Genomic DNA, 25,706 nt, shown 5'->3' on the forward strand with positions numbered 1-25,706 from the left:
GGAGAGAGAGAGAATCCCAAGCAGGCTCTGCACTGTCAGCGCAGAGTTCGACATGGGGCTCAATCTCATGAACCGTGAGATCATGACCTGAGCCAAAGTCAAGAGTCGGACACTTAGCTGACTGAGCCACCCAGGCGTCCCAGCATTCACAATTTGGTTGGTACTGTACTGTAAAGGTACTGTAAAGGTAAGCACAGACAGGGTCCTGCCCTCATGGAGCTTAGAGTGAATATAATCTCAAGTGTGGTGAGGCTGCCCAGTGAAAACTCCTGGGTTCTTAGTGCTCCCCTGGAGTACATAATCAGGGAAGAATCAGGGAAGGAGAATCAGGGAAGGAGGGTCCCTTCACCTCCTGAGGTCTTCTGTCTGTCCCCAGGTTCTGTATTTAGCACTGGTCTGCCACTGCAGAGGGCTCTTTCCAAACCCAGACTGGGACTTGTGATCTGGCGGGCGTGGGAGAGGGCGGCCTCCTGTGAGAATGGGTTTGCTGCTCTTGGCTCTCCATTTAGGGCAGGGTCTGATGTCAGAGCTACTGCAGCAGTGCTTTCCTTCTCCAGGGTCCCCAGGACTGGGTGATGGCCTGATCTCGGCCTTCAGGGATGATCTAACCCTCTGGAAGTCCAGTGGAAGTCCAGAAAGTCGTGTGTCCGGGCCACACAGCTCCAGTGTTGGTCTTGTAGGCACAAAGGCGAGTAAGGCCCAGGAGTACTGTCAAAAGCCCCAGAGGCCAAAGGAAAGCTTCTGGACTGAACTGACATCTCTGGGCCAGGGTCAAAACTGTGCGGGAAGGCGGCAGGCAGGTGATGGGGGGTGGGGTGCTGAACCTGGGAGGAGGCTGGATGTATCGCTGTGGGAGAAGGGGTTTCCCACTTATTCATTCATTCAACAAACCTTTATTGAGCACCTACTCTGTGCCCTATGCTCCATGCCCTATTTTTTAAAAAAATGTTTATTTATTCTGAGAGAGGGAACACGAGCATGAGCAGGAGAGGGAGAGAGAGAATCTCAAGCAGGCTGTGCACAGTCAGTGCAGAGCCTGATGCGGGGCTTGAACTTAGGAACCGTGAGATCATGACCTGAGCTGAAATCAAGAGTCGGATGCTTAATCCACTGAGCCACCCAGGAGCCCCACCCCATACCCTATTTGGCCACGGCCTTTTCTCAAAGCCATAAGTGGGATGGGGCTGGATTCTTGTCTGTGGGGCCCGTTCTGCCAGATTGTCACAGGCCGGGCCACCTTCTGTCAGGGAGAGAGGAGGAAGGATGGCCATTTGGGATGCAGCAGTAAACAAGACAGAAAAAATCTGTGTCCTCATGGAGCTGACGTTATTGCTAGGAGAGACACATAAGCTAAACAAGTAAAATATGTGTTTGATGGTGACAAATGGTGAGGAGGAAAACTCAGGCAGGGAAGGAAGGGATAGGAGGGGTGTAGGAGATGTTGAAATTCAAATGGGTTGACCAAGGAGGACCTCATTTAGAAAGAGCATTAAAAAAATAAAAAAAAAAAAAAAGACCTGAAGACAGGGAGAAGACTGTATGACTCTCTGAGGAAAGAACACTCCTGGCTGGGGAACAGGAGGTGAAAAGGCACTGTGGTGGGGTGTGTGTGGTGGGTATGAGGAGGTCAGGCAGGCTGGGGCAACATGAGTGAGGTGGAGGGCAGAGGGAAGTAGGTCAGAGGTCACAAGGAGCTGGACAGGTAGGGCCTTCTAGATGGCAGGAGGAACTCTACTGAGGGCCAAGGGAGGGCTCTGTGCAGAGGGGTGGTAAGACCTGCCTTAGATTTTAGCAGGATCATTTTGGCTGCTCTCTCGAGACTAGGCTGTAGGGGAAGGGCAGAAGCAGGGAGACCAGTAAGGAGGAGGCCACTGCAGTAATCCAAACGTTTTGTTTCCCACCGTGCTCCTGGCACACAGCATACTTCCTGGCACAGAGCAGGCACTCAGCAAATCCTTACTGAATGATGTGTGAATTAATGATGCCCAAATGGTGCGTGGGCTATGTGGAGAAGATATAGAAAAACAGATCTCAGGCATTGATTGCTGCTGGAGATCCTAATCTAATTGGTTTCTAATGGGAAAGAGGAATCTGGATTTTCAGTACAGTCTGTTGGTAATGCTGGGCATCGGGGCTGGCCTTCTGTGTCAGGAATATTCTAGCTGCAAGTAACAGAGACTGACCAACAATGGCTCAAACCAAGAGTTTTCTTTTTATTTACAGTTATATTCTGGAGGAGGATGGCTGCTGGCATCGGCTTGGTCAAATGATAGGGTCAGTGTCTCTGACATTGTCTTGGCTTTTCTCTCATTGTAGCAAGATGGCTGTTGTGGCTCCAGGCATCACATCCTCAATCAAGGCAGGAAGAATGGAGGGGCGGGGAGGTGTTACCCATGTCTGCCTCTTTTATCAGAGAAACATAAGCTTTCCCAGAAGCTCCTGTAGACTTCCTCTTAAATTTCACTGGCGCACCTGGTCACATGTCACCCCCAGCTGCAAAGGAGGCTGGAACAGTGGGAATTGGGATTTACAACCTCTACAGTGGGAGGAAGCTAGGGAGAAGGGGTTGGGACTGACCACTGGGGAGTGGACGAGGGTGTCTGCCATGGCTCCGCCGGATGACGTGGTGCTCGAGGTCCTTCTACTTCCGGGACTTTGTCTCCATGCAGCACCTCTGGGGACCAGTGAGTGGTCTCTCAGTGGACCACTGAGAGAATCCAAGCATTATCCCCAGAGGGGCCTACTCCATCCTAGATGCTCTGTCTTTTCTTCATATGTCTGAACGGCACATAGACCACTGGTGGAGACTTCTTTGGGGAAAATGGTGGTCTTTATTTGGGGGTTTTGCTTTAGCATAGCTCTCACCTGGCAGGCATCTAAAATAGCATCACCATGTTCTCACTAAGACACTCACATTCAAGACCCTTTTAGAGCCCAGCTTACACACACGCAGACAGCATGTCTGTATTTACACTGGCCCTGGCACCCCACCCAGGAAGAAGGCTGCATCTTTGGTCATCCTTAAACTACTCAGGTAGGAGTAAGACCAGGATGACCCCTTTCCCCCCAAATGTCCCACTTTTGGTCCAAGAATGAAATAGCATTCCTGTGGCAGCTTTTTCTGGCAGTTTTGGGGGGGGGGAGGTGAAAGGAAATGCTTTTTTAGCACTGCCCTAGCACCTTAAATGATGGGTCTGCAAAGCCAGAGGCAGGGAAAAGCAGGGCTGGTTTATTCTATAAATCTTTCAGAATGGGATAGAGGCAAAAGGTTAAAACATTTGGTCTCGTGTGGGGAGGGATTTTTAGGAAGAACGGGTGAGTTCACTGAGGGCGGTTTGGGTGGTAGAGACCACGTAGAGAGTGGGTGCAGAGGCTGGAAATGGGGACTCAAAGGAGCCAGTCTGTAAGGGTAGCAGTGGGGTCTTCAAACCACGGTTTGTATTTCCAGAAGCCCACTGGAAATCACTGTATATTTGCTCTCCATAGGCTTCAGGAAAAGGTAAAACAGAAACAATCTTTTTTTTTTTTTTTTTTTGGCCAGAATTACATCAAAACAATGTGGTAAGAAAATGCAGATTGGCAATTATATACATCTCCAGTGACGACAGTTATATAACTGACACAATTTGCTAGGCAAATGTCTTCCCAGGCCTGGGGTCCCTGGAATGGGGTGGGCAATAAGGAGCCCTTGGGGCTCCACAGTCAGGGTAGGGAACCCCCAGGGCAAAGGTTCATGGCAATTGGGGGGGCAGAGGTGGCTTCAGGGATGATGTTTCCAGTATTTACCAGCCCCTGGCTGCTCGAGCCTGCAGCCTAGGGGTCAGACCAGCAGCCTCGGAGCTTGTGAGACATGCAGAGTCCCAGCCCCCACCCCAGATCTACTGAGTCGGAAGCCGTATTGTAACAAGATCCCCAGTGATTTGTAGGCACAATAAAGTTTGAGAAGCACTGTTCTAGACTTCTGGGAGCAGGAAGGCTGCAGCCCTGGTTAGATGTGGTTACAAGGCCCAGGCAGGGAGGCTGCGGAGAGGAGAAAACAAAAGCATGGGTGTGGGGGAAGCTGGCAGACTCTAAGAAGCCGTCCTGGTTAGTACTCTTGCAACCTGGCATCACATGACCCCCAAGGCCACCTTGTGGGTTACCCTGCCCTTCATCACCGAGGACAGCTACCCTTGAACCATATTCCCCTCAGCTGGCTTTCAAGGCAGGTGTTCTGAGATGCTCTACTTAGCTGCCCCACACCTGGCTAGGACGTTTTCTGAGACCTGGGAGCTGGGCTGCCCAGAGAAGCAGGGCCCCATGGGGCCTGGGCAAAATGGAGGGATGGTCAGGCCAAAGAGGTGCCTGTCTCTCCTTATTCAATTCTGCCAGAAAGATCTCCCTAGAGCTCAGAAGCCCCTTCAAGGAGAAGTGCCTTGGGAAAGTTTCCCCCGCAGTAGCTTCCTCTTGGAGCAGAAGCAGTGAGTGCTGAGAAGGAAAAGCCTGGGTCCCAGCTTTTGGTGGGCGGGAAGGAGGGCCCAGGCTCTCTGGGGCATTTTTACAAGAGCAAGCATGAACATGGCAGAAGTCCCCAGGCTTGGGGCCAGGAATGCTAGATACAGAAGGGCTGGAGGAGGGTGTGGGGGCCAGGGGTGGGCGGCGCGGGCTGGAGTTTCAACAGCCTGCTCTACAGCGCTCTCTCTTCACTGGTCAGCGTGGCAATTCTCCGCAGGTTTTCCCTGACTTTGATAAATTCAGGGGCGTGTTCCTCTTCCTTTTCCGGTGGTTTTTCCAGCTGAAGGAGAGAAGAAGCAGACGTGTGGAGTGGGGCTAGGGGAATTTCTGTTCCCCAAAACCAGTGTTTGGGCCAAGGATCCTCTCTGGGGAAACAGAACCCGGGGATCAGTCTTGCCACCAGCCTAGTAGCTGGAGCGACAGAGCCTGAGACTGCATTCTCCCTGTGAAGCCCAGTGCAAACTGTTTGCCTCACCTGGGCCTCAGGATGCTCATCTCTAAAATGGGAATGCTACCTGGCTCACAGGCCGGTATGAGAGTGAAATCAGGATCCGGCATGCACTAGATTGGGCTGATCAAGAAACTGAGGTTCAGAGAAGGGAAGCCACTGGCTCAAAGCCACACAGCAAAGTGCATGGCAGAGTGAGGACTCAGGCCAGCGGTGGACTGCTGGTTTAGTCCTCATTTTGTTTCATCTCCTCCCTCTCGCCAGCGGTGGCCACATGCAGACGTCCTCCCTGGGCCAGGAGACAGTCTTATAGGAGGCTTGGGCCAGGGCTGGGTGCTCCCCACCCACCTGGTTCAGCCTCTGCTGCCGTCTCAGCAACTCCTGCTCAAAGGGGCACTGCAGCCGCTTGGCTTCTAGCTCTTCCTTCTTCTTCTTGATGAGCTGGTTCCGCCTGCGGTGCTCCAGGACTCGCTGCAGCTCCGGCTTGCTGTCCACGCCCAGGCCCCTGGTGCGGAGCAGGGGACCTGTCAGGAGACCTCAACTCCACACTCCCCCTGCCCCCAACCAGTCTCAGGGTTGCACCCGCTAATGACACCAACCTATACCCTCCTGGCAGCCTGGGAGGTGGAACCATTCCTGGCCCATTATACAGAGATGGGAAATGAGGCTCCTAGAACTTAAGACACCTGTCCAAGTCACAGCCACAAAGGGGCTGAGCGATGAGCCCACAAAGGGGCACCCAGGCCTGTCTGACTGCAGAGACCAAGTTTTATATTATTTCTGGTTATGTTCTCAGGATAAGTGTTCTAGAGGTGGAATTGCTGGGTCAGACCCTTTTAAAAGATTTTTAAATCTTTTCCATCTGCCCGTTAGGAAAGGTTATTCAATTTATACTCTGTCATCAGTGTCCGAGAGCATCTATCTCTCCCCACCATCACTCTCCAGTCTTTTTGTATTTGAGAATCTGGTAGGCAAGAAATAATATCTGGTTTTCATTTGTGTGTCTCTGATTATTAGTTCTTTTGTGAACTAACTATACCTATATTTTGTTCATTTTACCCTTATGGATTTATAAGTAGTATGTACATATTAATTTTTTATCTGTATTTATATTGCAGGTGTTTCCTTGATCTGTCTTTAGGCTTTTAAAAAATTGTGGTGGTGTTTGTTGACATTAAAAGGGATGACTCTAAGAAAAACATCTGGAGAAAATGCACAAGATATACTAAGGAGGAAAAAAAGAATCCACGGAGGATACACACAGCTGTAAATAGAATGAAAATCATAGCCCTAGCCAATCCCATAACAGGCCAGTAGAGGGAGCTGCAGAGACGCCGCTGCCTTCCTCCTGGTGCTAGTGAGCTGTGAGGTATTTCCCAGGCCGCCTCCGCGTTCCCTCAGTTACTGAGTCCTGGCCCTGCCACCTCGAGCCTGTCTGTTTCATTGCATCCCTGGCCTCCCTGCTCCACTCATGCCCCCTCTGTGGTTGTGACACCCCTGCTTGAGACCCTTTCCAGGTCAACACATCTCCTCTGACCAACCTCAAAATCTATGCTCCAAACACCCTGAGCTACTTGTGTTTCCTGTCTATTTGCACATGCCCTTCCCTTTCCTAGGAACAGACTTCCTTCCACTAGCAGATTCCCACCTCCTAGTCTGGCTGACTCCTGCCCACCCTTCAGGCTTTAGCTGAGGCATCCTCTCCTCTCTGGGGCCACCCTGGACCTCTCCTAGTTGCCTCCTCTGAGGTTCCGGGCCCATTTATGCCCCCCTCATACCACCTGGTTATGCATAAGGGCAGGACTGGGCTCTGGATGCAGTGTCTGGCACATAGTAGGTGTTCAGTAAATATAGGTGGAGGGCAGGCATGAAGTGGGTAGCTGGGAGGGAAAGCAGGGCTTTTGGGGATTACTGGGGACTAGAACTTCACGGTTTCTGCAGTGACTGTGGGGTACCCTCTGCCCTCCTCAGCCTCTAGGAGACCCAGCACTACCATTAGCCATGCCTTCCACAAGGGGCACCTCCTCAAGCCGCAGCAGGCCCACTGGGCTGAGGCAGCCGAGCTCTGTTCCTACCTTCTGTGGTTCATGAGCAGCTCTCGGTGCAGCTCCTGGTGGCTCCGGGATGCCTTCACAGGGTTCAGCAGCTTCTTGGGCTTGATGAGCTCTGGGTTCCACTCTCTGTACTCGGGCCGGGCCATCAGGCCCCCGATGTCTGCCCGCTCCCTCTGGATCTCCGAGTACATTGACGCTGTAGAGACAGGCAAGGGGGCTGGTCAGAAGGGGGTCCCCAGTCTCATGCATCCCCGTGGGGCACAGTTGGAGGGCAAAGGTTTCCATGCTAGATGGACTTCAGTCATCTGCTGCTATACCGTCACGGGCAGACTACCTGACCTTCTGAGCCTTGGTGTCCTCATTTTCAAGATGGAAATAATTGAACCTAGGCACAGGGTTGTTGGAAGGATTGGAGGTGATGTTTGCAAAGCGGGCTGTAGGGGTAAAATGATACTGGGTTACAAAATACAGGTTGACACATGCATATGTTTTTAGCCTGACTTTGGAGAAAACAATATCCTATAAAAAGAATTAGGAGTTTCTGTTTTTCAGGGAGCTTTTATCAGAAAAAGAAAAAATATTTAAAAAGAGCAGTATATATTTGTTAAATTTCGATAAAGGGTAGTGATCAAAAGAACACATCGCCCCTTATTGTCCAGTTTCCCTATTCCTACTTCCAAATTCTCTGTGGAAGTGTCCATCTTTGCACGTTCTCCAGATCAAAGAGGAGAGTATGAAATCCCAGGATGGCTGTGTCTCTAATTACAAAGTGATGGTTGTCACCTTCAATGCAGGTATCTGGTTTCTTGATGGCCTTACTTCTACCACAGCAGCTTAAAATTTGTCAGTTTACCTGAAATTCAGGCAGAGGGGCTCCCTCCTCTACAAGCTGGCTCTGTATCCTTGAAATGCCCAAAACCAAGCAAGCATGTGTGCATGTGTGTGCGTGTGTGTGCATGTGGGGGGGGGGACAGAGACAGAGACAGAGAGACAGAGAAATACTTCGTAAGGAAAAGTCTCAACAGGGGGCACCTGGGTGGCTCAGTTGGTTAAGCGACCAACTCTTGGTTTCAGCTCAGGTCATTCATTACCTCACAGTTCATGAGTTTGAGCCTCTCATCGGGCTCTGTGCTGTTAGCACAGATCCCGCTTGGGATTCTCTCTCTCTTTCTCTCTCTGCCCCTCCCCGGCTTGTTATCCCCTCCACCACCAAATAAATAAACTTTAAAAAGCTTAAAAAAATGTCTCAATGGGATGACACATCCTGGCATGGACATCAGCTTCTTGTAGTAATTAAAGTGAAAATTGAGGCATTGGCTCTGCTCCCTTCATGAATCCCGCTTTCCTGAGGTTGGGCCTCTACTATATGCCAAGCCCTAGTAGTGTCTGGTCTGGTACGTACTAGGTACTCAGTAAATATGTTGGTAATTGACAATTAAACTTTTGAGATCATACAGATGAGGAAACTGAGTCTCAGAGACGTTGGTCCTGGGGACCCAGTGCCTTAAGTCATGTGGTTTTCATGTGGCAATTAAGGGGAGTGTGTTCCCTCTTCACGCACAAGGCTCAGTCCCCTCTCTTGAGGACCACCATGTTGCTTAGGGATAGACCCTCAGTTCTCTCTCACTGTCCCTCCCACTGGGAAGTGGATGAAAGCCATTCTCTGGTGAGTGGGGTTTTATGGACAAACAGGAGTTCTCCAAGTGAATTAGATAGCGATGGTGGTTTGTGCATATTACCTACCTGGAAGTAGGTAATAGCTCAGTGGGGTTGGAAAATACAGGAGGAGGGGGTTTTATAGGGTGCAAATTGCAAGGCGACATGTCTGGGAACATAGGCATCAAAGGGGAAATTATGTTTTGTGAATGGTGGCTTGCCAGACACATGTTTGGCATTTCTATTATTACCCATTTCAGGGTGCTATTCAGAGGATTAAGTGAGACCACGTTTGTTAAGGTGCCGTGTAAACTGGAAAAAGTGTTAATTGTTACAAGATATTTTGGAAGTAGCCAGATGAAGTGTCAGAGCATAAAAACATATCTGCTAATTTTTTTTCTTGGATTCACATTCTCAGAACTGTTTCTAAAATGAGAATGCTAATTAATTCCCCTTCTTCTCTTTTTTTCATGAGGCTGTTTGTTTTCAGGTTATATCCTTCCCAACTCTTTGGTTTTTGAAAGTTGTGGTAGTATTGAAAGTTAGTTAAAAATAGATACGTGACAAAATAAACAGTTGGCTGTATTAACTCCCTCATCTTTTAAAAATGTGGATGTTTTCCTTTTTTTTTTTTTTAAGTAAACTCTGTGCCCAATGTGGGGCTTGAGCTCACGACCCCAAGATCAAGAATCGTATGCTGTACAGACTGAGCCAGCCAGACACCCCTAAAAGACGTGGATATTTTCTCAGTCTGTGAGTTTCAGTTGTCTGGGAGCTGATGCTTTAGAACACCTTGCTCCAGATTGCAATTTGAGGAATTTTTTCCCCTTCTGCTGCCACTCCTGTTCCCAAGTCCCACCAATCCTTTATCTGAGCGGTTTTCAGCTTTACTCTTTACTTCCTGTGTCCTCAGCTCTCAGCCTATACAGTAGGCTGTTATCACACCACACTGCTGTAGGTCCTTGACTATTCATCCTGCCTCTGTCCCTTTGTGTGCCAAGCCTTCCAGAACTCCACAATTTTCATCAGTCACACCATCTCTAAAATAACGAACTCTATTGTCTGTTACCAAAGCCATAAAGCAGGAAACAAATAAGTTGTATAACTTTAGGAAAGGAGAGGGCAAATTAATTTGCTTAAGATATCACTATTGACCCGGAATTCCCAAGTGGATTAACAGAAAAGCATTTGGAACCAATGAGAGCATTCAATAATGTGGCCAGATACAAAGTAAGTACACAAAACCAAGAGCTCCTGCATAACAGGAATGACCAGGGAGTAAGGACACAATAAAAGCATTCATTTATTCTACAATATATTTTGAGTTCCTACAATTTTCCAGGTATGGTGATAGACACTGGACACACAGAGGTGAACTAAGCAAACACCAGTTCCTGCTTTCCCAGAGTGGACATTCTATTAGGGAGGCACACAGTAAACACATACACAAACCAGTAAAAATAAATGATTGCAAATTGCCAGGAGCCCACTGAAGGAACCAGGGGGCCTGGATAGAGACTAACAGGAAAACCCATCTTCAGTCAGGTGCACAGGGAGGGTCTCTCTGAGGAGGTGACATTTAAGATCTGAGGGTTGAGAAGAAGGAGGGGGGCTGTTTGGGGCAGAGGGAACAGCATGTGTGACTCATGTACCTTGAACAAGCTTGGTCTGTTCGGGGAACAAAAAAGCATAGTGTGTATGGAGTGGTGTGAGTGAGCGACAGGGAGAGTGTTTGGTGTGAGGGTGGACGGGTGGGTTCAAGTCAGGGAAAGATCGCATCTCATTCGATTTTTGAAAAGGTCATTCTCTCTGGTGTCGGGGCGGGGGGAAACTGTCAGCAGGTTTTGGGAAATTTTTGTACGACTTTGGTTTATTTCACTTCCAACAGGCACTCTCTGCCTTTCCCTCCTGTTAAATTCCAGAGGAAAAACATCTTATTAGCTAGGCTGAGAATCTTCACCCCATAGGTCATCAGCCAGCCAATGGGCTGGCTGCCCCCGGCTAGGCCCTACCGCAACAGCAAGGCTCTTTTAGGTTGAGTCTTGCTTAGAAGAGGGGGTCCTGCATATTTTTATAGCCAGTCTTGCACCCAGGTCCAACCAGTGACCAGCCCTGGCTCCAGGCTTTTTTTTTTTTTAAGTGAAATCAGCATTTAGCTGTGGGGGATGGTGTCTTCCTGAGGCTAGAGTAGTGTGGTGGTTCAGGCAGGGGATCCTGAAGGATGTGGCTGGTTCTTCAGATGGGAATGCAGGCTGGGAAAACAGCTGCCTTTTCCAGTTAGTGTGCCCAGCTCCAGAAATGACACGTGTGAGATCTGTGGACACACGTGTGGGGGCCCTCCAGGGCTTAGAGAGCTGCTGAGATAGCCTGCCTGCCTTTTAGTTTAATTAAAAGAGGTCCCCCGTGTAGAAGAGCTTCACATAGGTGCTGGAACAACAGAGGCTGCTTGACAAAGCCCAGATGCTAGGCCAAGAAAGTACTGGCCGCCCTGGGGGTCAGGTGGGCCTCCGGAGCAGAGGTGGGGGTCCAATCCCACGGCTGCTCTGGCCAGATCTCTCAGGTAGCTGGGATCCTGAGAGATCAGAGACTTTCAGGGAAGTGGCCATGATGGGGCAGAGTGTTAGGTGGTCTCTGAAAAGACAGAGATGAATGCCCAAAGGAAGAGGAACAAGCTAATGGAGAAGAAAGTTAAATGGCTAGTGGATATCTTTCAGTGGTTGTCAAAGAAATGCAGAATGAAGCTTAGGTGTATGGACACTGAAGCGTTGTGGACCTGGATTTGGATGTTGGCTCTACCTCTTCTTAGCCTTGGACGAGTTTACCTCTCCTCTGCAGCAGGAGTCCACAAACTAAGCGTTTGGACCAAATTCAACCGCTGGAACACAGCCATGCCCACTCGATACTTACTGTCTATATGGCTGCTTTCTGCGACAAGAGCAGAGTCCAGAAGGTGCAACAGCTGCTCTTGTTTAGCACCCTTCTTCATGACGTTGTTGCAAGATAAATGAGGGGATACATGCATGGTGCTTGGCGAGTGCCTAGCACAGAGTTGAAGATTCAGTAAGTGCTGCTTATCTGGGCAGCCAAATACAGCAAGGCAGGTTGTGCACTGTGCGACTCTAGGGCCTCACTCCTGTAAATTAAACTAGGAATGGAGCCCCCAGAATTGCACAGGGTGGCCATCCCATTAGTTGTTATCAACGATTACTACTAATAAATCCCAGTCCAAGTCTTGGATGGAGCTTTCTCATCCTCTTTAAAAACTGTACTGATTCAATCAGTGGCTCTTACCCCTGGCTGCATATGGGCATCACTAGAGGAAGTTATATATATAGTGATGAAGTTTATATATATATATATATATATATACATATATATATATATATATAATAAACTTAAATATATATATTTATTTTGTTTTATTTATTATATTATAATATATATAATATAAAAATATTATATTTTTGTATTTATTATAAGTTTATTTATTTTGAAACAGAGAGAAGGGGGAGAGAGAATTCCAAGCAGGGCCCACGCTGTCAGTGCAGAGCCTGATGCAGGGCTCATCTCACAAACCGTGAGATCATGATCTGAGCCAAAAATCAAGAGTTGGACGCTTAACCAACTGAGCCACCCAGGCACCCTCATCAGGGGAAATTTTAAAGATACCAATGCCTGGGGGCACCTGGGTGGCTTAGTTGGGTTAAACATCTGACTTCGGCTCAGGTCATGATCTCACAGTTTGTGAGTTCAAGCCCCGCATCGGGCTCTGTGCTATCATTTCAGAGCCTGGAGCCAGCTTCAGATTCTGTGTCTCCTTCTCTCTCTTCCCCTTCCCCACTCATGCTCTGTCTCTCTCTGTCTCCCCCAAAATGAATAAATGTTAAAAAAAAAAAGATACCAATGCGTGAGTTGCACCCCAGGGATTCCAATTTAATTGGCCTGGGAGGCAGCTTGGCCTGTGGTATTATAAAAAGCTCCCCAAGTGATTCCAGTAGTCAACCATCTTTGTAAACTGTGGAGTTAAAAAAAAAAAAAAAATCAATGTTTGCTTTGGAGTGAATGATTTCAGCTGACTGACTGACCTGGTTATCAAGGGTAGGTCTGGTTAAGGTCATAGTTCTTAGCAGCTGTGTGACCTTGGATGGGTCTTTAAACTTGAGGACCCTCCTCCTCTGTAAAATCATGATGCTGTGAAGACTGGCTGAGCTGGGCAGGGGCAGATGCACCCAGTAGGTGACAGTTAAATTGAGTGTCTTGCATGACCACAAGATGGGCAAGTAATTCTTGCTTACTCCTCAGACTATGGGACTGACTTCATCCCTGGGGGCAGGGTGGAGCGGGTAGTAATAGGTCAGGGGAGAGATGGGGAGCTTCTCCCTGGTTCTTCCCTGGTTCTGCTGATAACCCAAGAGGTCCCACAGCTTTCCCCCAGGGGCTCTGTGGACACCAGCCCCACACCAGGCAAGGCTCAACTGGCATCACTCACTACTCCCAGGGTGAGCTCAGCAACCGCTGGGGCGTGCCTGGCTAATGTTAGCGTGGTGGCTTTGAAATCAAGCAATGGTGCCCACCCTGACCACGGAAGAGCAATGAGGAGAGACTGAAGGGAAGTGACAGCGATGGAGACTCAGTTCCTAGGTCATCCTGAGACCTGCAGCACACTAAACTGTTGAAGGCTTTAATGTCCTCTTCTTCTGCCTCTCTGCCCTGGTGGCTCTGGTTCTGTCTCTGATGGCATCAGTTATAACAAATGACATGTGAGCCACTAAAGCAGCATGGTTAAGGCAATGTTTTGGTGGAGACAGACTGGGTTTGAATCACGGAGGCTCCCCTTACTTGCTGTGTGACCTTGGGAAAATACCTTAACCTCTCTGAGCCTCTGTTCAGTGGGGGAGAATGGCAATACCTACTTGTGGGGCTGTTTGGAGGGTGAAGTGATGTCATGTGCATGATGTGGTTGGCCCACGTCTGGCAGAGGGATGCTCACAGAAGGCAAACTGTGGCTCTCCTTTCCTGAGGGGAGCTGTGATCAGCAAACATTTGGTGAGGGCTCATTCATCTGCATCTGGACCACATCATTGCCCCGGGAGGCAGTCAGCGGTACTGTGCTATTGTTCCCATTTTGTAGATAGGAAAACTGAGGCTGAAAGAGGCCAAGCTACTTGTCTCAAGATACACAGAATAAATGGCAAAGATGGGACCTTTAGACTCCAAATTCAGTGCTTTTTCTCCCATGCTCTTGTGTTGTCATCCAGGTACAAAGTGTCTTTCAGTTAACAAAGCAGGTTTACATCCCTTTTCCCTTTCTGGATACTCAAGAAACCCAATGAAGAGGCAGTGTGAGCCCACTTTATAGATGAGAAAATGGAGGCCTGCTAACTGGAGAACTCCTAGCCCAAATGGAATACAAACTTACTGGGGGAGCCCCAGCCCAGTCCTAGCAGCTTTGAGCTGGAGCCAGAATGCACAGGTCTGTCTGCCCAGGGGCTGGTCTTTGTTTAGGAGGGGACTAGGGGTGTTGGTCAGTCTTCACTCCTCCACCCGCCCTCCCCGCACTCTGGTTCCTCATTACCATTCAGAACACACCTGGGGCCTTCTTGGTTCAACGTTTCAAGAGGTGGAAGGACAGAGGAGAACTTTTTAAATAACCACTGGCAAAGGAGAAAGAAGCATTCAGTGAGAATGATAAGCCTGGCCACTAGATTTCCCAGCCCTTCTTGCTCTTTTCCCTCCCAAGAGGGAAAGTGCCCATTTGTATTTCACCAGTCAGCGACCAAAGAACAGTGTTTATGGGAGCCACCTCCAGATCCACCAGAAGCCTGTGGCCGATGCCTAGAATCAGAGCTACTTGTCCATTCGGATGCAATCTCCCCACCCCACGGGAAAATGGCTCAAAAGTCCTAAACATTTTGCCTTGGGTCCACTGTGACCTCCTAGTTTGCGAGAAGATCTGGGTGGGCATTCAGGGTTTTGAGTCAATTCCATAGTGGAGTCTAGAGCTGGCCATGGGAGGTCCTTAGCAAGGTTGGTGCAGTGTGTTATGCAAGGAAAAAGTATCAGCAGACCAGATATTCCTGCTAGCCCATCAGTGCATGACACCAGCCATTCCACTTGGAATACGCCTCCAGGGGGACGATCCGGCAGGTACTTACCATCAGCGGAGCTAAGAGTCACTCAGGATCCAAGCCACTGAAGACACAGGTACCCCGTGCTGCCTCACAGCAGCCGTGTGGGGCGGGGGGACCAGCCAGGTTTGGCAGCATTTCCAAAAACTGATACACTGTAGCCCCTGATTTCCAGCAATCTCAGACTTGCCTCTTTTGCAAAGTGCTAAAGCCAAGTTCCCCGGAAAGGCAGGCAGTTCACATGTTAACGTGCACCATGTGTCACATACCCTGCTAAGCCCCTCACAGCCATATCTCATAACATTCTCACCACAGACTGAGGAGGTGGGTACTATTGTTACCCCTTTTCATAGATGAAGAAATTGAGGCTGGGAGGGGCCATCTAATTTCCCCAAATCACACAGCCAGTAAACGAAGGAGCTAGAATCTAAGCCTAGAGTGTCTGATGCCAAGACGTGTCTTCTCTCACTTGTGCCCTGCAGCACTCTGGCCTTTTGTCTTTCAGTAATGAGGAGGATTAAAACCGCTCTACCAAGTGGTAGTGGACTTGGGTGGGGGACACAGGCCAGGACCCAAGCTCAGACAGCTCAGCTCCCCTGACAGGCTGCTCCACAGCTCTCCTTCCCTTGCACCTCCTCCCACAACTGCACCCAGCTCGACAGCCCGTGAAACAGAAGAGAGATGGTCTTACTTCTCAGTTGCGTCTTCAGGAAGGGACCTCGGGAGCAGTGTGGCTGGGTCCCTCGCTCCACTGGGAAGTCCCAGGCTAGCACGGAGGGCCGCCTCTGAAGGGCGGTTCTTAAACCCCTGGGGATCGCAGGCGACTGCAACGTGCCAACGAGAGTGAGGCAGCTTTGCATTCCTGTTTATTCTGGTATCAATAAAAAGGAACTGTTACTATAGTAACAGATATTTCACTTGGTGCGTGGCCACTTCCACAATGCGGAACACCGTGGCCAAGCCACACGCTCCAGAGGCACAAATAAATACCTATTTTGTCAGACTGCTGAGGAGTAAGGGACATGCCAAGCTTTGTCTGAGCTAGGCGGCTCTCAGAGAGGCATTTCCCTTGTTCCTGATGGGAGGGTCAGCAAGAATGCATTCCAGCACTTGGCCCCGGGAGGGAGGGAGGGCCAAGCTTCCTGCTGCAGTGGCCAGAGAGCACGGGCTCTGAGGTGTGAAGGGAGGGGGAGACTACACTGGGTCAGCTCGGGGTCTTTCACTGATGGGTCAGAATCTCCAGACGCGTCCTGTACTCCTTACTCTGAGCTCCATCTGAGCCTCAGAGAGGAGCAACAGGGCCACCGTGCACAGTTGCGAGTGTGTGGATAACGGACGTTGATGGGCTCTGGGCCGGAGCAGCCCCTTCTGTCAGCCCCGCTGGGCTCAGGCACCAGCCCTGTCGGCAGCCACTCAGTGGACCTCATTCATTTCTGTGTTTGTCAGATGTGGAGAATAGCCTCGTGGTTGGGAGATAAGGTAGTGAAATAACATTAGTGAAACCATGTAGTCAGTGCTCAGGAGACAGGACTTTTCCTGCAGAGATGGCTGGGCCCTATGTGACCCGAGGCCAGGGCCCCAGCATGTGGCATCATGCCTGGCCGAAGCTGTGCTCCGTAGATCTTGGCTCAGTGTGTGAACGTGGGAATGTTCTGCCTACCTAGAACACATGGAAATGCTGAAGGCTGCCCCGGGTGCATACAGATAATGGAAACATTCTCCTGATTTCAGAACTGGTGTTCACTTGAACATTTGGAAGTGTTTTCTAGTTTTATCATCATCCTTAGTCCCCTAGTGAGGAAGCTGGCACGTGCCAGTTAAACTCGGCTCTCTTCCCACATTTACCTCCTCGGGAAGGGTCTTGGTTGGCTGGAAGGCCATAAGGCCCAGGACGTACATCAACCACGGACAGGAACATTCAGAAGACAACCTGTGTCTTTTTTGGCCTATGTTAGTAATTTAACCGACATTTATTGAGTGCCTACTGTGTTCCTGGCAGTGTTCCAAGTGCTGGAGCTATGGTGTGAATGATATCCTAGGGCTTAGGTAACCTGCATTCACGGGTGTGGGGAGCCAGACAAAAAATAAGGAGACAAACAAGAAACCTTGACCTGTAATGAATGCCAGGCTGAAAGTAAGACTGGGTGAAGTGAAAGGGAGGGGCTGAGCTGGGGAAGGGTGGACACTGAGGAGGTGACCTTTTAGGGAGGCTGGGTGATGAGAAGGAGTCAGCAACATGATGTCTGTTCCCATACAAGAGCATTCCAGGGAGTGGGAAGAGCCAGTGGAAAGGCCCCAGGGTGGGAATGAACCCGATATGGTGGAGGAAGGCCGTTGGGGATGGAGTGTTGGCATGAGGGGGGACATGGGGCTGGACAGGGAGGCAGGGGGTGGGCCGTGCCTGGCCTGGGAGCCTTGAGCAAGCCGGCCATCCTGGAGCCTCTTCAACTTGGAGGGTCACCAATTCTTGGGTGTAAAACAATTTTCTAGAAACAACATGTGTTCCTTTTTGTTCCTTCTTCCTAAATTCTGCTTCTCTTGAAGTACTTTGAATGGTAGCCTCCCCCAGCTTCCCATCCTGCCTCGGCTTAATTTCACTAAATTCTGATGGGTGAAAGACTACCACTAAATTCTTGCCAAACCACTCTTGGCTGCCACATGGTGTTCTGCTGTGCAAAAGACTCTTCTGGGCATTTCCCAGGGCCCACAGTGGATTATTTGAACCAATCTCAGTGCCCTCTGACAGTGGGGAAATAGGAGGGATCCTGGGGAGCTGACAGCTTCTGTTTACCCCTTGGAGAAGACAGAACCCCCTCATCCAGCTTACTCCAGAGGAGCAGACTCTGAGAGTCCCCGTGCCAGTAATGACCTTCATCTCCACTTTCTTTCCCCTTTATTGGAAGACTCTGATGGCAGCCCCAGAGCAATGGAAAGCCAAGGAGAGCTGGGCAGGCATTGGCTGAGGTTGGGCACTATTTTCCCCAGGCCACTTTCCGCCATTCTTATACATCTTCCAGTAAAGCTCTTCTCACAATCCAGCCTGTGTAAAAACCCATCAGGCTCACCCACCAGACTGCCAGGCTGATGGCTGAGGCCTCACCTTATCCTTCTTAGTATTCCTGTCTTAGTACCAAGGTGCTCAATAACTATTGTTGACTTATAGATACCAAAGACATTGATACTTCTGAGCTTGTTGTAGTACCATCTTGATGTGTGTGTGTGTGTGTGTGTTACTGTTTATGAGATCAACAGCTACCATTTCCCAAGCCACACGCATCAGTAAGAAATGATGCTATACTGCATAACAGGATGCAGTCAATAGCATGTCTATTTATTGACTTAAAAAGATGTCTGGTACATGTTTGGTGAAAAATCAAACTTCAAAATCACATATAGAATGATTCTTCCCCTCCCTTTTTTTTTTCAAGATAAAAAAGTTAGTATAGTACCTTTTAGTAGAGGACCAATCTGGAGGCATATATCCTGAACTGTTAAAAGTGGTCAGTTCTAGGGGCGCCAGGGTGGCTCAGTCGGTTAAGCGGCCGACTTTGGCTCAGGTCATGATCTCGCAGTCCGTGAGTTCGAGCCCCACGTCGGGCTCTGTGCTGACCACTCAGAGCCTGGAGCCTGTTTCAGATTTTGTGTCTCCCTCTCTCTGACCCTCCCCTGTTCATGCTCTGTCTCTTTCTGTCTCAAAAATAAATAAACGTTAAAAAAAAAATTTAAAAAAAAAAGTGGTCAGTTCTAGATCAATGTATCTCAAATGTCATTACTAGCCATTATTTGTCAAATGAGTGTTAAAATGGAATCAAAATGGGCCACGCTCCTGGATTGATGTATTAGAACCTATGAGAGAGGGGCCCACTAAAATCTGGATTTTTAACATGTCCCCCTGGGGATTTGTTTATAGCTGGGAGTTTGAGAACCATTATCCTACAGCATAATATTACAGGCCCTTCTCCTTTAGTCACAATATTTCTGTGATGTTTGTGGCTTAAAAACAAAACTAAACTTGGGGTGCCTGAGTGGCTCAGTCGGTTAAGCACCTGCCTCTTGGCTGTGGCTCAGGTCATGATCTCACGGTTTGACAGCCGCACTAACAGCATGGAGCCTACTTGAGATTCTCTCTCTCTCCCTCTCTCTCTGCCCCTCCCCCTCTTGCTCTCTATCTCTCTCTCAAAATAAATAAAAATGAACTTAAAAATAAAAACAAAAACAAAGCAGGCATTGCATTTGCTATCAGAAAACAATAAAGATTAAAAATTTGAGAAAGAGCAACCTTTGCCAACCAACTATAGTTATGGTTCCCATCTGGTTCAATCATGTCCATTGCGCATATTGGAAAACAGAGGCCTTCTGGGCAAATGAGCCTTTTAGGAGTTTACTCCAGGTAATGCCCAAATTCAGCCCCACTTGCTGCCTCCTGCCTTGGTTGGTGGAGCTTTCCCTGGGGACCTTCCCATTCTCCCAAAAGGATGGACTCTGGAACGCCAGGGGCCTGGAGGTCAGAGTTCTTGCTTGGCCCCATTAGAGCTGAAGGGGGATCCCAGAGGTTGAACACACCCCTCCCACACTCCCTTCTTGTCCCTTTGAAGTTTGTCTTCTTGGGAACTTAGAGGAGCCAAAAGGAAGGGAGATGGTGAAGACCTGGAGAGGCAGTCAGGAGTGGGAGCTGGGGAATGTTCCTGCATCCATAGTGGGCTACGGCTGCAGCTTGCATTAAAAAAAAAAAGAAGAAGAAGAAGCCGCCTCCAAAAACATCTTTCATTTCATTTTTTCTCCCCTTTCTCCAAGCTCACAGGCGCCTGGAGCAGCTTATCTGGGCGCACAAACATCAGACAAGAAGTTCCCATGGCAACTCAAAACTTCCTCCTCGGCCCTGTATTCAGTCTAAATCTCCAGGGTCCCTTTTCAAGGCCTCAATGAGGTTTCTGAGAAGCCACCCACAAAACAACCTTAGGATCCAACCTCTTCCCCACCCCAACGCTCGGCTGAAAGGACACAGAGTGGGGGGAGAGACTGTATTGGCAGAAAAACTTGTCATGGGATCCACGGAGAGATTATAAAAGGAATGAGAGTTGCCTTTACAACAAGTTTAAACCAGGAAGAATTTACCCGGTGGAGGGATTTCAAGTGTGCAAACAGGAAAGCACCAGGGAGTGGGGAAAAACTAAGTTTTGTTTCAAAAAGCTGGCTCTCCACTCAGCTGCGGTTAGGCATGGCGAATCTGGTCTCTTAGCTGCAGAGGGGTCCTGGGGTGCCCCCCATCTCCATTTTCACTCACTTGTAGCCAGATAAAAGAAGGACAGCATATCTAGGGATGGGGAGAGGAGTGTGTGTGTGTGTGTGTGTGTGTGTGTGTGTGTAGAGAGAGGTCCTTGGGCAGACGATAGCTTGTCAAGCCAAGCAAACTTCTATGACTGCTGGTTTGGGGTTCCCAGATGTAGCAAATAAAAATGCAGTATGCTCAGTGAGATTTGAATTTCAGATAAGCAACGAATAAGGTTTTAGTATAAGCATATCCATACAATCGTTGGATTATATTTACACTAAAATATTATTCATTGGGTATGTGAGGTTTAAATGTAACTGGGAATCCTGTATTTTAGTTTGTAACCCTGCCTGGCAGGCAGGGACGGAGGCTATGGCTGCCCTCTCTGGCTGCAGGGAAGAAGCACAGTGGCTGATGTCCATAGGCACCTGGAGTAGTGTCCCTCTGTCCCTGCTGCAGAGAGATGCCTCCCTTCCTGCTAGGAACCTGGCCTGAGCTCCAGGTAGGATGTAGGTAATGAACCTCAAGTGGGCCTTTACTACAGCACTGCGCAGCTTACCAGGTATGGCCAAGCGTGAGTTATTCCCCAAAGGTGACTCTTCCAGCTCAGTGGTTAAGAGCATGGGCTGTGGTGTCGATACAGACACTGTTCCTCGCTCTACTGTTGGGACAGCTAGGTGATCTTCAGCTTCTTGTTTCCTCATCTCTGATATGGGGCAGACAGTCTTGTGAGGAATAAAGGAGCTACAACATGGGAGGTCCTTCACACTGACTGTCACAGAGTCTGGGCTCCAAAGTGATAGCTGTTACTTTGATAATCCATTTAGAAGCAAAAAGATTTTGGGTGCCTGGGTGGCTCAGTCGGTTAAGTGTAGACTCTTGATTTTGGCTCAGGTCCTGATCTCATGGTTCAGTTCATGAGATGGAGTCCCACAATGGGTTTGCACGGACGGCACAGAGCCTCCTTGGGATTCTCTCTCTCTCCCTCTCTCTCTGCTCCTCCCCCCCACCCCCAAATAAATAAACATTAAAAAATAAAAACAAAAGGATTTTAATCCACGTGAAAAAAGTGGGATTGAAGACTAGAGTTGGCAGGGGTGCCTGGGTGGCTCAGTTGGTTAAGTGACCAATTTCAGTCATGATCTCATGGTTTGTGAGTTCGAGCCCCGCATCGGGCTCTGTGCTGACAGCTCAGAGCCTGGAGCCTGCTTCGGATTCTGTGTCTCCCTCTTTCTCCGCCCCTCCCCCACTCACTCTCTGTCTCTCTCTCTAAAAATAAATAACCATCAAAAAATAAGAAAAAAAAAGACTATAGTTGGTACAACCTCAGTGATGTAAAACAATGTAAGACAGGCACAAACTATGCATAGCAAAGATAGGAAGGAGACATCTCCAAATGTTATCAGTAGCTGCTTATGGTTAGTGGGATTGTGGATAAAACTTCCCCTTTGTTATTCTCAATTTCTCAAAATATTAATGGTGAACATGTATTACTTTACCATTAAAAATTATTTTAAAGAATTTGTGATAAAAATTTTCTAAAAGCGTTATATTACTTGGTGCATAGGACTTGAGGCTACTGTAAACGAAGATGGCTACCATCTTGGGTTTGACTCTATGATCCCATCCATGGGGACGTCTAAAGGAGGGGAGCTCTTCTTGCCTATCACTAAATGCTCCAGTTAGATCCTCACCCCAACTCTTACTTCTTACTTTTCCTTGTACGAGACAACCAGAGTAGTGCTTCTACAGGCACATGGCCCTGGGGTTGAATCTCAGCTCCACCCCTGATTGGCTGTGTGACTTCAGACAAGTCATGATATCTTCTGAGCCTAAGTTTCCTCACGTTTAAAACAGGAGTTAATACTATGTACCTCCCTGAGAGGAGGGACATATCTGTTGCATTTATGAGTACATCCCTGTGCCTTGCATAGAGCTGGTGCGTAATAGTGGTCAGTAAATATTGGTTGGAGGAATAAATGAATCAAGTTGACGAGATGACAGATATACAGCATTTGGCAAAGAGAGTGGCAATAACAAGTGGCCAACATCATTTGCTATCATTGTTACTAGTCTCAGGAGGTGTGCAAACTGTGGCATAGATGGGACTAGGGTCGCATGTGTTTTCTACCCCGTAGTGGGACGGAAAAGTTCTCTTAGGACCGTGGGCAAGCTGCTTAACCTCTTTGAGGCTCAGTCTCCTCATCTGTTAAGTGGGGATGACAATCAGCAGTGACCTTATAGGGTTTATTAAGACGGAATGAGCCAGCAGTGTTTAGCACAAAATAAATGCTCCCTCCATGAGGCCCCAGTCCAAGGCCTTGCTCCCTCCCTGGCTTGTAGCTGTGTGTGGCTTGGGCAAGCATGTGGCCCCTGAAATGACTCTGATATGCCTGCTATTCTGAATAGGTTGCAGGTGAAAGATGCTGCTTTTGGAATGAGGCTAATGGCTGCGGCTCCAGGTTAGAGGGAACACAGGGTCTTCAGATTAGACAGCCCCTCCTCATCTTTGTGAGAAGACAGGAACTGGCTGGGAACACTTAGGAGGAGTGCTCTGATTTGCAATCAGATTGATCTCTTCACAGAGCTCCTCCCTTTCCGCCTGCCCCAGCTCAGCCAGATTTAAGACGCTCCCCCCAGGAAGGCGCCGCTAGTCCTGAAGTCTTGGCCAGTTCTTGCTTTTGGACTTAAGAGAACCGTTGTTTCAGTGTCCCCAGCAGTAGCTCCTCAGTGGGGAACTCCCGGGGGCGGAGCCAGGCTGAGTAAGAAAGGCAGTCAGTCCCAGAACGGACGTCGGGCTGGGGCAGAAGCTCCCGCCAACGGCTCGCCTCGCACCTTCGGCTCCAGGGGTCTGCGGGCAGGACTGCTGGGTGGGGGCGTGCTCCTTGCCCATGGCCCATCGTGGCTGTCCCGTGGGCCCGAGTCCCTTGACACTTTCTATTCCCGTACCCCCAGCTGGCAGGGACCACGTTCGGGCCCGATTTTCACCTTCCCTAAAACTCTTTCCAAGCACAAATCTGGAAGGAAACGCTCCGAACGCTCACTGCAGGCATTGCTTTTCTTTTTTCTACATCTGTGGTTTTCCAAATTATTTTTACAATGACCGTATACCACGTTTGTTTCATTTTCCTAAATAACAAAAATCTCTTATCGTCCTGGGCAGGAAAGTAGTATGTGCTTATTGCAAATAAGTAAACAAAAAGACAAATAGGAGAAAGAGGAAAAAAAAACCAAAACAACCCAAAGCCTTGTCATCCAACGTTTATCCTTGAAAATAACCAGCCGTGTGTTTCCTTCTACATGTTTTTCTCTTTACGCGCATATATAGAGAAAACCGCTTTCTCACCTTCCCCTCCCTTGGCTCTCTCCTGCCCTTCGCCCGCCAGTGGGATACCTCGCTGGACGTCACCAGCGGCTATGCCTCTGTGCTTCTTCATGCGGGGCGGCGGGCCACCCGGGTCTCACTCATTTTCCACTCTCCCACGCCTCCACACCCTTCGCGCGCTTAAGAGACCCGCCAGGGGGTGGAACGTTGCGGGACTTAAACAGTTGGGAAAACGAGTGAGTGTGTATGGGCGGGCGCGCGCGCGTGCTCACACATAGGAATGAATCTACGCGTAGGTCCCCAAAGGGAAGAATGTGGGAGGGAATGAAGGACTGAAAGGAAAACAAAAGTAATTTAAACGAATGAAACAAGGGAGGAAGGCAGAGAAGTGAAGAAGGACGGAGGTGCCCGGCGGCGGGATGGCCAGGCTGGGCGCCCGACTGTCCTCGCTGAGTGCACGAGGTGGGGGCCGGGTGGCCTTGCCCTCACTTACCCGACCTGAGCAGCACGGCCCGGTAGAGCCCGGTGGCCTCGGCGGGGCCCCGTGCCCGCTCGCCCAGCCTCTGCGCCATGCGCCCGCGCGCCCGACTGCGGTGCCGGCACTGCGCGGCCGCAGCGTAGCGGCGGATACTACTCCGGGGGCCGGAGTGTCTCCGCGCCGGTGACGCGAACCGAGGCCCAAACCCAGCCGCGGATCGAGTTACCACGGCGGCCGCAGCGTCCGGCGAGGAGGCGCCGCCGAGGGAGGGACAGGGCTCTGGGGCAAGGGCAGGTATCACGCGCGCGCAGTGGGCAGGGCGCGGGTCAGGGTCTGGGGCCCAAGGAGAGCCTATATCCTGATTTCTAGCCTTGGTCTCCCACTCAGGCTTCTCCATTTCCCTGGCCGCTGGCCTCCTGGAACACTACAAGCAGGTGTGCGTTTCTGAAGTGGCACCCTGGGATCACGTCCTAGCGCCACCAGTTTGTAACTGTGTGACCCCACCATTTAATTACCTACCCTCGCAGAGCCACAGTTTTCTCACCTGTAAAATGGGAATAGCCACAGTACTTATCTCACAAGGTTGTGAGATATGAGATTATACATCTACAGTATATGATTATATGTATTATATATAATCTTAGAACAGTGGCTGGCAAAGAAAAACACTATATACTGATATATATATATATATATATATATATACTTTTAAAATATATATACTGGCACTGGTGAGTGGCACTGAGAAGCAGGGGCCTTTACTGTAGGAGGAAGGTTGTGGTAGGGCTCCACAAGATTGATTTTCCCCAATTTGTACAATCCCTTTAACAGCCAGAGATGGGAGGACCAACCAAAGGAGTCCAAAAGTGGAGATTTGGAAGATATAAGAAACTGACAATTTTAATTATCTACTCTGTCTGGTGCTGTGCTAAGTTCCTTCTAAAATAAAAACTGTTTATTGTGTGCTTCATGTCCTCTTTCATTCTATCCTCACAACCCTGTGAATTAGGGTCTATTAGCCTTCCAAGTTTACAGATGAGGATACTGAGGCTCAGAGAGGTTAAGCAATTTATCTGGGATCACACAGTGTGGAGCTGGAACACAGACTCAGGTATTTTGACCCCAGACATGGGCCACCCTGCTCTACTACCCCTCTGTTATCTCATTTACTCTTCACAAAAGTACTGAAAGGTAGGTATTATCTCCAGTTTGGAGATGAAGACATTGGGGCTCTGGAAGGTGAGGTGGCTTGCTCGTGCTCACACAGCTAGTTGGAGGAACCAAGACTCAATCCAGTTCTCCACCTGCAAAACCAGTGCTCCTGAAATCTACAGACCCCTGGAGCTGTCCAGAGTACCAGATGGCCTCTGTTCAAAGCTGTGCCTGTGTGGGCCAGGGAATCTTGAGCTGGCTGTCAGAGCCTCTATCACATGGTACCGTCTCCCTGTGCCCCTGTGTCCTCTCTAGCCTTGGTGCCCCCTAGACCAGCTGCCAGCCAAGTGCTCTCTGGCCGGTCCTTTGCCACTTCCCAAGCCCAGCTTCTGTTGGGACTTGGAGATTTCTGTACTTCTCTGCTCCTTTGTCACCACACGGGGTCCCAAGGATCCAAGTGACGCACTTTGATCTTTGGGGACGTCACTGATTGGTCAGATTGGTCATATGCCTCATCCACAACCAACCACCATGAGTGCCAAGGCACGATTACAGATATTTACTATTGACTATTCCATATCCATTCTTTAGAGGATGAAATTATATACAAGTTATTATTCATCTCCTTTAATCCACTCTTTGATCAAGTATGGTTATGCTCCTTTTAGAGATAAGAAAAATAAGTCTCAAGTGACTTGC

The 25,706-nt window shown here is 49.2% G+C and overlaps 1 protein-coding gene across 3 annotated transcripts; it reads right to left on the reverse strand.

Annotated features, from left to right (window-relative positions):
• Nucleotides 1-2,193: 2,193 nt before the first annotated feature.
• On the reverse strand, nt 2,194-24,037 carry FAM107A (family with sequence similarity 107 member A). Of its 3 annotated transcripts, none has more exons than XM_007084386.3 (4): nt 23,871-24,037; nt 7,018-7,192; nt 5,291-5,447; nt 2,194-4,774 (listed from the first exon to the last, which is right to left on the reverse strand). In XM_007084386.3, exons 1-4 carry the CDS (start codon nt 23,947-23,949, stop codon nt 4,667-4,669), a joined length of 519 nt encoding a protein of 172 aa, XP_007084448.2. In that variant the 5' UTR covers nt 23,950-24,037; the 3' UTR covers nt 2,194-4,666. The 3 variants fall into 3 exon arrangements, with proteins under 3 accessions (XP_007084448.2, XP_007084445.2, XP_007084447.2); XM_007084383.3 differs by lacking the exon at nt 23,871-24,037 and adding an exon at nt 23,399-23,520; XM_007084385.3 differs by lacking the exon at nt 23,871-24,037 and adding an exon at nt 15,472-15,651.
• Nucleotides 24,038-25,706: the final 1,669 nt, after the last annotated feature.

This window comes from Panthera tigris, chromosome A2 (assembly GCF_018350195.1).
Source record: "Panthera tigris isolate Pti1 chromosome A2, P.tigris_Pti1_mat1.1, whole genome shotgun sequence".
Classification (NCBI taxonomy): Eukaryota; Metazoa; Chordata; class Mammalia; order Carnivora; family Felidae; genus Panthera; species Panthera tigris.

What these genes read in the sequence shown, in the direction of transcription:
- FAM107A (XM_007084385.3), bottom strand. Translation starts at nt 15,640, where the DNA reads ATGCAAAGCTGCCTCACTCTCGTTGGCACGTTGCAGTCGCCTGCGATC. An exon ending in CCTGAAGACGCAACTGAGAA is followed by an intron (nt 7,193 to 15,471) that starts GTAAGACCATCT and finishes CTGTCTCTACAG; the next exon opens with CGTCAATGTACTCGGAGATC. An exon ending in CTGCTCATGAACCACAGAAG is followed by an intron (nt 5,448 to 7,017) that starts GTAGGAACAGAG and finishes GCTCCGCACCAG; the next exon opens with GGGCCTGGGCGTGGACAGCA.